Below are 14,670 nucleotides of genomic sequence, written 5' to 3'. Positions count from 1 at the left end.
GATGCACGACTTATACATACAACTTAATTTAAAATATTTATCATTTTATTTAAATATAATATTTTTTCTCTATTTAATTCGATGATTCTAACTAAAGCGTCCACGCATTTCATTCGAGCAGGTATGGAATTACTAACGACCACTTTAAATACTTTTTTACAGTTTAAATATTATTCATTTATTTAATTCTACCGTTCACCTGTGACGACACAACATGCAGACGACTACAATAGCTGTACGTCAGTGTTACACTAGCTGGAGAGGGAGAACCCCCACGCTCTCAATTTTTTTGGGGTGGGGGTGTAATTTTACAAAGTTTTTTTGGAAATATTATTATCTTTTTACTGTTTACAGTGCCTAAGAAAAATAAGTCCTTAATTAGGCGAAATCTTGAAATCCTGACCTTACTCTACAGCCTCACCTCCTTGAAAGTTGAAAGTTTAATGGCATCAGTGCTTCATTAATCTGAACAAGTTTCGTCAAAATTGCTCCAGAAGTTCTGGTGGTATATGGAGTTCAAGACCGAACACACCGGAAAATTTCAATTCGGTTTTTTGGGTTCCTTAGGTGTCAAATTGTCAAAATCCAGTGAAAACCGCATACGCCCAAATTGGACCGATTACAATAGTTTCCCTTCTAATGCTCTGCTGTAGCGCTAGACGGGAAAGTAAAAAGAAGCTGATTTAAAAATCATGTAGTTATGATTGATAGTATTATTCAAATTTGTATTTCTTAGTTATGAACGTGCTCTTCCTCTTGCAGTATTACACCAAATGCATTATTAAATAAATTAGTCTAAACTATGAATATTGTAATATGATAAGTATTAAAATATTGTAAATAATTTATGTCCATTGTTGTTACGTTATATAAATAAAATGCAAAATCTAATATTTATAACTTCCTTTTATGAACCATGTTTACAAGTATATTTCTACGAACAGATTTGTCGTTAACCGATTATACATAGTCTGTTTATTAATTTTTTTATAGTTATAGATTAAGGTTAATGACTAATTATTAAATTTTATAATAGAAAAAACATTAAACAGTTTATATGTTTACCAATAAAATTATTTAATGTCTATTTTAAGGAAGAAGCTAAAAAATACAATGGACAAGTTTATATTAATTTAATGCTTTTGCCTGTGTATATAAGACTTGCAGTATCTCGTTAATTAATGTTATAAAACTATTTCTTAGCTTTTATGTTAGCATAATTTATAATTTATTACGTACTATATATATTTTGATTTATGTTTAGTGCTATATTGTCTTTCTATTCCTTTTTTATCATTTTTGTATTTTTACATCAGTAATATGAGTAAAAATCTGTATTGACCGCGGTTAAAATGAATGATAATCAAATGTTTAACAACGTTCGATATTTTCTTTTAAATCATTTTTTAAGCCGGTTAAAAAATTTACATTAAGGCAAGAGGGGAAGTCGGATGATTTTATAGTTAGTGTATTTTGTAAAGGATAAAGCAAGCAAGATATCGTTGTGCGGAACTAATAAGAACAAATGACAGGATCGTATTACACGGTTCTTGTGGCGGAGAGTAAGAAAATAAGGGGTTAATGCTGTAAGAACCCATTATGTTATAAATTTCGGGATATAAAACTCAGAATCTACCGGACTGGTTCAATGATAAATGTTATAACAATGGCAATATGTATTATTCTCTGCTGTATTTTCTATAAAGGATATTTTTAGGGTAAAAAAAAAAATTATTTTACCAAAACCTATTTATATCAACAAAACTTAAGATTTTAAACTATAGAAAAAGGTTATTTGAGTACACTGTACACCGATTGAAGGTAAAAAATCTTGTTTTTACAATGTCAAAACTTAATATATATATATATATTATTTTTGTTTATTTTCACTACCGCATGTATTATTTTTTTATTATCGCTATATAAAAAAAACCTTTACTTTTTGATTATTTAATCAATAACGGAGCAGAAAAAATCCGTAGATCCTTGTAATCCCTTGCTTCTATTGCTATTTAACATTTATATTTTGGGTTATCCAGTGATAAATTTGGATTGACTTTAAGAATTTCAAACATATTTTATTATCCTTTTTTTTATTTTAAGTGGACGTAATTTTTTTATATTGAAAGTTACCTGTTAGGTTTTATTTATTTTTACGGAAATAGAAATAGCAAACAAAGAAAAAATAATAATCTGAAAATGATAAGACTATTTTCAACATTTGATCCAACAACAAAAATAATACAAATAAACTGAATCGCTGATCAAAGTATCTTTTTACATTTTTAAAAACGTTCACTAACAAATAATACTTATTTAAGTCGTAAAAAAAGATTCCGGCAGATCTTCTTCCTTATAAATTATGTTATACAAATTAAGATTAGGAATATAAAAAATTATTAAAAATCATTTAACTTTTCTGCAGTCCCGATTATAATTTATTACATTAAGAGCAAGCATAGTGTGTTTTATTCAGATCAGTTACAATTGTACAATTATAAAGATCATACCAGAAGTGTGTAAATGTGACATTCCATGGTTAAAAAAAGAAATGACTCTAATATTTGCCTGGAAAGACAAATAAAAACTGGTCATAACCGTATAAACAAAATAACGAAAACAAAAAAATAAAACTATTAAATAAATAAAAAGTCTTTGAAGTCCATATTACAACACAAAGGTAAATTTTTGTTTAAAATAACTGTATGCAAAATGATAATATAATAAGCAAATGAAGTGACAGACAATCTTGGAGCCGTTAATTGAAATTGAATACATATTATTTGTAGCTTTCATGTTTTACAATCTCGTCAGGAAACAGATTTAGTCAAAATTTATTAGCAGAGTGTTATCGGTTTTATAAAAGAATAAAAAACTATTAATTGAATTTAAGTAAGATAGTGAGGGAATCTTTAAACTTTTAAGTTGTTTGTTAGAAATGGTAAAGAATCATAATAAGGCCTATCACATAGATCGAAGTACAATGTCGAGTTATACGAAAACTCTTTTCGTATAAAAGTGATTCGATAAAAGTGAATATTGTTTCATTTTAGCATATGTATTAAGCATATATAGTGTCGACCGTTCACTTAAACACACACGTTGTTGTGCTTCTTGGTTAAAGCATTCAGTGCCTATTATGCTTCTTTTTGAGCCGACAATTTTTTAACCTAATTTGTGGCACGTATAACATTTTTATTTATTTTTTGAACTATGCAGTGTACATTACACATAGTATTGTGTGTACAATTTTATTACATTTTTTAATTGAAGGAGAAATTTATGTTCTTCTTGTTCGCAATGTATTTAGTTTAGTCGTCTTTATATTGATATCTGGATTTTGTGTGGAATTAAGTTCTGTAATCGTTTAAAAATAAACTGAATCTGTTTGTTCCTTTTTTTTTAAAAATCCTCCGAAGTAAATTTTTGCTCTTTTTTCAATGCTGATCAAACGTTACCTAATTTTATGTTGTACGTTGTGTTTTTAGATTTATTTTTTTATTTATACAGTAACAACAAGCTTATGCCCAAATTATAGTTACCGATGGATGATAAATGAATTTTGTAGCATGCAAAAATGACATAACTGACTGGGATTCGAAGCCGGGATCTCCAGATGAAACGCCGAGATGCTACCACTCCACCACGGAGAACGAAGATTAATAAACCATGCATAAAAAAATATTAATTAATTTTTTTTTTGTAAGTTCATTTCTTTTGAGAACCACTATTTAATTTACTGTTTTTTTATATTGTAAATATTTCACTGCTTAAATTTTATTTTGTTCTATTAATTCAATAATACTTCAGGTATGATGAATACTTTAAATTTTATATTTTTATTTTTTAATCTATAACTTTAACAAAATAAAATAAAATTTTTAACTTTTTTATCAAAACCAGTGTCTACAAGTTTTGTAATCTTCGTAATACGACGATAATTATTTTTGTAGGCTCTTTCAAAGTATTCAAAGTAAAAATATAAAAACCACTATTATTGAGCCCAAACCAGTCAATATTTTCAAATTGGCAGTAAATAATACGGAGCGTTCTTCATTGAAAAAGTGATTTTTACAGTATTTTTCTGTGGCTGCTTAAACATATAAAAAATATATAATATTTCATAATATTAAGGATTAAATTTCTTTATTTTTAGTTGTAACTAATTTAAAAAAATAAATAATATAAGTTTCCTAATTGGTATTACTTTCACCATGATTTCTGTTTATGTTTTTTGTAAAAATCTTTTATTTTTATTTATGCTTATCTTTGTTTATTATTTTTTTTCTAATGTGTACTGAGCAATCTCTTCAAATAGAGAACAATAAGCAACTCTTCCATGGCCCAATGAGCTGAGGATAGTAAGTATAACATGTAAATCAAGTGTAATCTTGTACAACAGACCGTTCCTGAGATATGTGGTTAATTAAACCCCCAACCACCAATGTACACCGGTATTCATTATCAGTATTCACATTTGTAAAAAGCAACTAACTTTTACGAGGATTTTAACCCCAGAACCTTCAACTTCGAAAATCAGCTGTTCTGTTGAACAACTGATTTTTGACGATGAGTTAACCATTGACCAGCCCCATTGGCTCTTCATTATAAAATTATTCAGTTTTTGTAAAAAAGCAAAATGGTTTGTGATAAAAAGTAACAAGCGGTCGAGGTCGAGTCTTTTATACAAAATTAGTTTAATCTAATTGATATAAATTCTTAATAGTTCTTGTATACGGATACTTGTACACAGTGACGTTAAAATTGCAGTTTATTTAATCTTTCTTTCTTTTATGGCTCGCTCACTGAAAAAAAGCATTCTAAATTCACTTGTAAAATAATGCTATCCATAAAAAAAATTATTATTCATTAGCATTTTAATTTAAGCAATTCTGAAATAAAAGAGTATTCTTGTTTTTAATTTTAAGTTATATACATTAATATTGAATAATTTGTATCGTGTCTCATTAAAACTCTTTACTGATGTCTTAAAAAAAAAAGTAACGTACATTGTTCTAATGAAATCCAATTAAGAACGTCTTCCTGCTTGTTATTGCTCAAGCTGTAATTTTAAAAGAAAACATAATTTCATGTCGCATTCTCCGCTACTTCTTCGTCATTCATGTAAAAATGTATTTGTACGAGATAAAAAGTATTATAGTCGTTTTGTTTTCTCATTAAATTGTATGTAGTATTTTTAATATAAAATAAATTTATATCTAATGATGAATTACTTAAAAATATTATAAATATTTTAAAGGTTTTTATCAGTTTTTGTCCAGTGTTAAACATTTTCAGAACTGTGTTCAGTATCTTTTTTTCACGAATATTATTTTGTTAACAATATAATCATTTTTCGTTTAAATGAATTTTGTTTTTATTTTGCAATTCCATCAATTACAAAAATATATATATGTTATAATATAATAAAAGGTAATACAATAAAGATATATATTATAGCATAATGTTATTTTTTAACATATCATTAAACAAAATTATCATCATGATTGTACTTAAGAACTGACGACATAGTTGCGGGCTTTCCCGCCACGCGGCTTTTTTTGTGATGCACAGCCTACACACACATACATACACTACTTAATATAAAATATTTATCATTTTATTTAAATATAATATTTTTAGTGTATTTAATCCAATGATCCTAACTAAAGCCCGCGCGCATACCGTATTTTATTCGCGCGAGTGTGGTGGTACCAGTGGCCACTTTAAATATTTTTTTACACTTAAAATATTATTCATTTATTTATTTCTACCGCTCTCACCTGTGATGTCACACAATAGCAGTGGACTACAGCAGCTGTATGACAATGCTACACTAGCGCTGCTTGTGGTGAGAGGGAGTATTAATGACGCAGTATACCCGCTTAACCACTAATTTATTTAGAGCATTTTTTTGGGGGTAGGGGTCGATTTTGCAAAAAAAATCTTTTTGAAAATATTATTTTTTAATTTGTAACAAATGTGCCTAAGGAAAATCAGACCTTAATTAGACGAAATCTGGAGATTCTGAGGCTGACCTTGCTCTACAGCCTCACCCCTTTGACCTTTTCAGTTGAAAATTTAATGGCATCAATACCCCATATATAGAAGTAATCTGACCAAGTTTGGTCAAAATCGATCCAGTAGTTCTGGTAACTACTTAAATTTTTTCAACAGGTTCTTTTATTTGATTTCGTTTTTATTTTCTTTAGTATATACTAGAATTTAACAAAGAAGACTTACCCCTCCTTCCATCTTTATTGCTATTATCATGATGTAGGAAAAATCATTATATACATACATATATATAAATTAATGAAGAATATTGTAAGGAAATACTTTTTACATGTATTTTATGTCGGTTAAGTTCTTAATTATTACGTTAATTTTAAATATCATCTTAAAAGTTATCGGATTGAATCCCTGATATATCTGAGCATTTTGTCTTATTTTAATAAATACTCAAAAAATAAGCTAACTCTAATTGTGGTCATTCTGTATTTTCTAAGAATAAATAATTATATTTTTTATACATTTTATGTTTTGACTTATTAAATTTTATTTCATATCATGATGCGGGGAGAGCTATTGTTATACAATACTTATATATACAGAAGTTTTTTACAAACTAACATATTTCTTTAATTGAATCTGAATGAATTTTCAAATCTATATCTTTATTTTTAACGTTTGTATAAGAATTTAACAAACTAAGTAAGATCTGTTGAATTTTCTTTGCTAATTGTATAAAAACTGTGTAAAGCACCTAATTTTTCTGGAAATATTTTTATTTACTTTGAAGTGTTAGTTTTATAAAACAAGCAGAATATTAGTATTTAAAAGTAGAGAAAAGAAACTTGGGATAAAAAAAATGAAAATAAATAGAAAAAGATAAATAAAAACTAAAAGAGGTGTAAGCAGCTGACAGGTGACAGTTCAACCTGGAGGTCAACAGCCTGTTTGAGTTTGCAGTGTAATTGTCTATTACTAGTAAATGTGTAAATAACATTTATTTCCGCAGTATAATAAAAGTATTTATTTAATATCTTCATCGATGTAATTTTTTTATGTTCTGTAATAAAATTATTTATTTTAAATGTTCCTTCAATAGATTTCATTATTAATAGAAGGTTGATATGAATGAATAGTGAAAAACATATTATATGTTAACTTTCAAAAACTGATAAAAAACTGCATTTCCTAAGTATGCATTTCTTAACTGTATTTCCTAAGTATTAACAGACAAAATAATTTCTTTGTATTCTCTTATAGTTTTAATAGTAATTTATAGTACTACATTTTCAATAATAAATTATAATTTTTCCTAATTTATTATGTTATGAAAATGATTCAATTAAACATAACATTTTTTACACGAATTTATCACAACTTGCTATTTTACTCCACTAAATTTAAATTTACATTCTAAACTGATGATTTAAAACGTAAACTTTGATTAGTTCATTTTAATGTTTAACCGCATGGAATTAATATTTATTTAACTTATTTAATATAGTTCGGGGAAGTATAACTTGCGAACAAATCTACGCAAAAAATTGTTTTCTTTTAATAACAACAGCAAAAATACCACCAATTCTTAATATAAGTAAGTAAATTGCGTAGTTTTTATTAAGAATATAAACTTTGTAGAATAGTAAGTAGTTGATTTCAAAAAGAGGTTACAAAATGAGAACGTTTCTGGCCCATTGACATAATGTAATGAAATCTTAAAATTTAAAAATTTCAAAGATAAATTTTTAAAATTTTACCAATTAGTCAAAAAATTGTCATTTTTAAGTCTTATAAATTTGTTTTCATTATTTAAAAAAAAAACAATTGCGTCAAATAATTCAGCTAAGTCTTTTTTTTAGTAAATACTTCAAATTCTTGTCTCACTATATTAAATCGAGTATGTAAATTAATTTTTAACAAATCGTAGCCCCTCTTAAGATTATTCTGAGATATTTCATTGTAGAATTTCTTGTTGAATCCTGAAGTTAAATCTCATAGTATGTCCAGTCAGGTTTCAGAGCTGACTTGTACACAGTCATCTGTAGTTGATTTATAAATCATCTGTAGTTCAATTACATATAATTGACCCTTTCTGTTTCTATGTACTTAGTTGCTGAGGTTCAATTAACCCGTATTGTAATTTAGGAACTGTAACGAGATCGTTTATTCTCGAAAGTAATATCTTATCATCTTATTTATTTGCTTGGAACATGAATTACTGGAATGATTAAATATAAGTTGCTGCAGAATAATTTGTATAATTCTCAGTGAAGATACTGACCGGTAATTGTACAGCCTTCTTTGAAGTATCTTTCTAAACAATTATTTGTTTCATAATTAAGATCGTTTCCCAGTTAAACGATACATACATCTCGCAATCAAATCGAGAAACTTCATCATTTTTTAGATTTTTTTCTAGTGATACGATGATTCAGGTGAATTTCATAATACTTGATATTCCCTGACTACTGCAACCCTACGTTGTTCAGCCAAACTAGAGAACATATTCCGTTACTAAGAGTGAATATAATATATACAGATTTATTTTCATTCACCTTATTTCTCCATCTCTTCAACAATAAAATTGTAAGATGGTCTTGGAAATAACGTGAACCTAGTGTTTGTTCTTCATTCACAGCCGGAATAGCTGTATCATCAGCAAAATTAGCCACTATTCTATGTTCCGTGATAGGTAAATTTGCAGTGATCAGGTCATATCGTAAGGTTTTCCTGAACGTTCAAGCAAGAACATTTCCCTAAACCGTTAAAACTACCAAAAAAATGTTTAACATTTTATGGAGATTTATTCAAAAGTTTTGAGGATATTTTGAGTAGCATATTAGATTATAAGTATTGGGATAGAGTACGATTTTTTAAAAAAATTCGTTACATAAATTTTTAAAAATTAATCTAAAGAAAATAAGCGGTTTTATAGGTGCTATCAATAATTTCAAGGTTCGTATTGTTTCAGATCCTCTTATTTCAGTTAATATGAAAGAATTTCCATTTCTATATACTTAGTTGTTGAGGTTCAAAAGGTTCAATTAATTCCACTGTATCAGGATAGGTTGGTTAGTGATTAGAAACAGTAAACTGTAATTAGTTTTAAGAATCGTATTATAACTTAGGGAGTGTTACGAGACCGTTTTTTCTTAAAGTTTATCATCGTATTTCTCTTTTGTAAATGGGTTAATAGTATAATATTAGTCGCTAAAAAATAATTTGCATAATCCTCATTAAAAATAGTTAGAAATAGGTAGAAATATAGTTCTCTGAACTATATTTCTAACACTTATTTTTAATTTTTCTTATTACTATTATTATTATATATTTTTAGTAGAAGAATATATTTCCTGGTCATTATATTAATTGTTGGTATTCAATCAAATAATTTAACGACGGCTCAGTAGTAACCTAAATACCTGTTGATATTTCATCGACGGCTTCCTCAGTGCAGATTAAATCCTGATATTTTTTCGTTTTTGTTACGTTAAATATGTTCCATAGAGTACAGTCTACGGTATGTTACTATCATTTAAATAAACTTAAATAACCTTTAATCGGTTAGTTTAAACATTATATATTTTTTACCAAAGTCGGTCAAGATAATAAAAAAGAAAGCAGAGTTAAAAAAAAGTTGTATGATATTCTAAATATCAAAATAACATTTTATCTTTGTTCTTCCAAATCAAACCCCCCGTTAGGGCCATAAAAAAATGATACAACTTGTATAAGCCCTACAAAAACGTTTTATTAAATTTACCGTGCACTTTATTACTGTCCAGCTAGTAAAAAGGGTTTTATTTCGTTTTCCTCTTTAGTTTTATTACTATACCTAATTTCATGTTTATAACCTTAAGATTCACAACTGATTAAATAAAAATCCTGTATTGAAGTATTGTGTTTAACAATATTCATGTTTTTTTGATTATGTTATATATATATATATATATATATATATATATATATATATAACATTTTATTAAAAGATAGAACAACGAAGATTACTTTTATTATATTTTTGTTAAAATTATTATCTTAGGCAACAAAATATTTACTTACGTTTCTTTTTAGGTTCGTCTTGTAAAAGCGCATGATGCATTAGATTTTGCTGGTGTTGTGGCAGCTGTAACTGATCCATATGATGTGCCCCCATGCTGAGGGAGCCGTGATGGTGCATTGGCGACAACTCCATACTAATCATAGCCAGCCACCCTTACCTGTAAATAAAAAAAATATTTATATATTTATTTACTTTCAGTATATTTATCAATATTATATTTAAATTTATTTATCGTGAAGTATACGTACATGCACATTACGAGTGGATATTTATATAATTATACCTTTTTATGGGAATATTTAAAATATCTTCTATATATTTATAGCACAACACAAAACTATTTTTTTTAAAAATAATTATAGTTTATTTTCTAAATCCTTCGTATGTAAGAATTCAGAAAATCATTTAATTAAAGAATTAAATCTTGGATCTACCATATTACTAACATGTAATTCTGAATGTTTGTTACTCAATTACGTAAAAATTACTTTTTCTTTTTATAAAAAGAATCTTCTTTTTAATGAGCTACACTGATACTAGTACGCGTGTGAAGCGAGTAGCAGCCAGTATTAACTAAAAGGTCTTGGAACTAAAGTCAATTCAAGAATTTATATAACTTATTCTTTTATAAATCATAATTAACAAGCACAGAAATATTGAAGACAGTATCATAAAATCTCTATAGATATTGGTATCATAATATTCGGTGGAGCATTTAGAAAGAACCAATAAAAATTTGATTTATTTCAATAACAAATTTGTTACTGAACAGTATGAAAATGACACCCCTATTTAGAGAAAATTATCTCATGATACTTAATCTTGTTATTTGATTCTACAGTGCTCTTCTGGTATATCCTTTGTTTACGTCAGTTCTCTATCACAGAATTTCCAGCAAAAATGAGGTTACGTACATAACTTAAGTAATCTTATATACTTTGTTTAATTTCAATTTTTTTTTTCTAAAATCTGCATCAATATTTACTTACCTTATTTAATATAATTACTACTTTTTACAACTAAATTAAATTCGTTTAATAATGAATAATGATAGGTTTCTTGTCATATTCAATGTCATCTGAACCTTTATGAATTCTCTGGACTCTACAATTCATTGAAAAAGTCTGTGTGTAACTTCCAGTAATAACATTTTAACTGTATTTTTCCAATGTTACGTACAGTTCTAGAAGTTACGCAAATTATTTTCTCTTTTATATATTTTATAAACTATTATAATATCTGTATCATGCGTAGCTACAGTTTTTGTATTATTTTCTTAGTTTATATTCAAAATAACAAAAATAAATATATTTTTATTTAATTTCTTGAATGTATATAATAATTTGATTTTCATAAACAAATACGTCACCTTTGAATTGAACATTTTTAATATGTCGCGTGATATATATGAATTATAATATTAATTTCAGACCATTATTCGATACTCTGGTCCCATCCGTCAACTATTATACTGTTAATAATCTGGAAAAAAAATTGAATAATTGAAAGCCCTGATCGCCTCGGTGGTCTTGTGACTTTTATTTAGCGTTTTAAATTAAATAATGTATTTTGTCATACTTGTAATCATTATTACTAATTATTATTTATTTTTCGAATAATTTATTATAAATAATTTTAAAAACGTATAATTTTATTCATATGTTGTAAAAATCCTAAATAAAAATTATTATACGTAAATAACTATTATTATGTATTATTACTTAAAGATTTTATTTTTGATAGGGGGCATATATAGCTTTAATAAAACTACTTAATCACCTTTTTTTAAAGTACAAGACATACTACAGATAAAATCACACATGAAACTTGAAAATGGCACAACCATTGTCAAGAACAACAGTATCCTATGCCAGGCATAAATTGCGGTTCAGTTTTTGCTTGCTTTTAATGGAATTTTAATATCTTGCTACTCAGTATTCAGCGATTTTTTGTAGTTCAATAAATAATAAACATATTTTTTTATTAGAGTACAAGGTGAATCGTCAGCCACTTTAATAAAATATTTAATCATTCAGTAATTTTCTCGTAGGTGTATTGTAAATATGCATTATTCTTCACAAAATTAAATTAATTATTCAGATAGTGGTAAAATTGTCACCAAATTACCACCAAGAGGTAGAAACCCTAAAATCATCAAGCTTAGATTTATAAGGTTTCATTTGTCGATTTCTTAGTTGCTCTAACTGTAAAAATTCACAAGTTTTTCAATTAAACTACAGCAGATATTACCTTCATTACCCGGGATAATTAATTAAGATTTCTCCACGCTATTTATAAATTTAAAAATTTTTGTAGAATATTATTTTTAATAAAATTAATATTTAGAACCTAACACTAATAGAAAGTAATTCAATTTTGAATAGAGGATAAGTTAATTTTTTACGTAAAAACATTGATCGCATTTTTTTTTTTAATGAAATACTTTTAAAATATTACAGCAGCTAATTGTTATAATTAATTCTTTCTCTACTATAATGGCTTTATTTTATTATTCATATCTGATTTTGTATGTATGATATATATATATACACACACACTATTTTTATATATAAAACTATGTGGGTTCTTTAGTTCACCGAACTGTTATTAATTTCTTTATTTTTAATTCAAGAAGGATTTTCAGGTTACAGAAACTTATATGTATCAAAACTATTAATATTATTTTTATTTTTGATTCCCTTTTGCTACAACTTTCACACTTTTTTCCCAGTGTAGAAGATAGTAAGCCTATAAAAGGAGATATAAAGGCCGCCCAGAAAAATGTATATTTTTAATTGTGCACGCTTATGAAAGCGTGTGAGAGTGGGGAAGGAAGATGACCTTCAGAATTGCTAGGAATTTAGCGAGGTTAATGATCATCGTTTTTTTTTTCATATGTTTATTTGGGAAAAAATTGAAGCGTAGTAAAAATAAATCATCTTAGATTTAAATCTGTAATGATTTAGTTTTAAAATAAAATTAAATAAGTAAATATTTATAAAACTGGTTTTTATTCAGTTTTTATTAATCGGTTAATAATGACTAAAATAATGCAGTAAAACGATTAATTAGTTAAGATTATTTTTTAATATAAAATAGTGTTCTTATTCCAGTTCAAATAACCTTGAGTAGTAAAGTCTTGATTATTTGATGACATATTTTTACTGTAAATACATTAACATACAATGATATATACAACAATTGAATTAATGGGAGTCTGAATTAACTTCTAATCGAGTAATTTCTTCAATTAATAAAATTTAAATGTAATGAATTAAATATTTCTAAGACTATAAGAACATTAATTGGCTGACTGACGTTTATTCTGAATGGAATGTATATAAAATAGTATGCTACATTTAGCCTACCAATCCTATAAAGGCATGCCGATATATCTAACATATAAACCATTTATGGCCGATTACAGTAATACCACGTGGTATGATGTTCTGTAATGAATCGGCGAATATTTTGGTGGTTAAGTGGTCGGTATTATAGGTTGGGGCAACTGTTCAAACTTAATGCGATTAATGACGGTGCTACAACAACAACAACGTTATTTCTTATTATTTCTACGAAGTGCACTTATAACCTAATTCTTTATTATTATTATAAACTTTAAAGAATAAAAGATTACTTTTTACTGTATCTACTTTTTCTTTTGTTTTTTCCATAATATATAATTAATGAATATGGTTGTTCATTAATAATCTGCTACGAAATAGTTTATATTAAGTAAAAACTAGTACTTCTGCATTCATTTCTTGTGGTAAATGTTTTTAACGATTTATTCCTCTACGAATGATTTTTTTTCTTGTAAATATTTTCATAAGAGTTGAAGTACTTCCACCTTAATTAGGAATTTTTATATTTATTTTACTTTTTTATAAAAAATAGATACTTCTAAATATGTCGTCGTGAAAATATTTTTCTAATAGTAGTAATATATACAATTTCTATTTCAGTCAGGAATCTATAAATCTGTTATGAGGAAAGTATTCATGAAACTCTATTCTTATAAACCAGAGTATGTTCTAAAGTAACCTTGTACATGATAACGTGTTAAGTTAAAGTTATTCTCTTCTCTGAACATATTCTTATAAAGTGTACGTGCTTAAATTTACGGTTTGTAGTATGAAAATGTCGACTCTACAAAAAAAGAAAGTTGAGCTGAAACTGTAGTAAAAATGCAGCTTAAAACCTTTCATGTTTAAAAAGATTATGAATTATATTTGAAGTATGGATGTTTTCTTATCTGCAACCTTAATATTTCTGTTTCCAATCATTGGATGTGTAAGTGAATAATATTAGATTTATCCTTCGTTAATAATAAAGCTTATTTTAAAGCAAGTTTTTTTTTAATAAATAGTAAGAAAAAGTTATTATTTATTAAGGAGTTTGAATATTGTACATTCTCGTTGCATTTTATTAATCACGCACTGAGCTTATTAGCGTGAAAATGACAGGAAACTTATTGGAAAGATTTCTCGTATTTATAAAAGTGAGATAAATTAATGTTCAGTATTTCCAAGTTAGGTGATATGACGTATAAGTAAATGTAAATATCTTTAAGTTTAGATATTTCTAAAGTCCTC

The 14,670-nt window shown here is 26.6% G+C and overlaps 1 protein-coding gene across 1 annotated transcript in view; it reads right to left on the bottom strand.

Annotated features, from left to right (window-relative positions):
- Nucleotides 1–14,670, bottom strand: part of sv (paired box protein shaven) — a 395,488-nt gene that overhangs the window by 317,469 nt on the left and 63,349 nt on the right. Inside the window, exon 2 of the mRNA XM_075360504.1 lies at nucleotides 10,075–10,232. Within this exon, the coding sequence (XP_075216619.1) occupies nucleotides 10,075–10,216 (142 nt within the window). The 5' untranslated portion in view covers nucleotides 10,217–10,232. The remainder of the gene's footprint in view (nucleotides 1–10,074; nucleotides 10,233–14,670) is intronic.

The sequence above is a fragment of the Lycorma delicatula genome, chromosome 3 (genome assembly GCF_047948215.1).
Source record: "Lycorma delicatula isolate Av1 chromosome 3, ASM4794821v1, whole genome shotgun sequence".
Taxonomy (NCBI): domain Eukaryota; kingdom Metazoa; phylum Arthropoda; class Insecta; order Hemiptera; family Fulgoridae; genus Lycorma; species Lycorma delicatula.
Note: the sequence above shows the minus strand (reverse complement) of the source record. Positions and strands in the feature narration are given on the sequence as shown.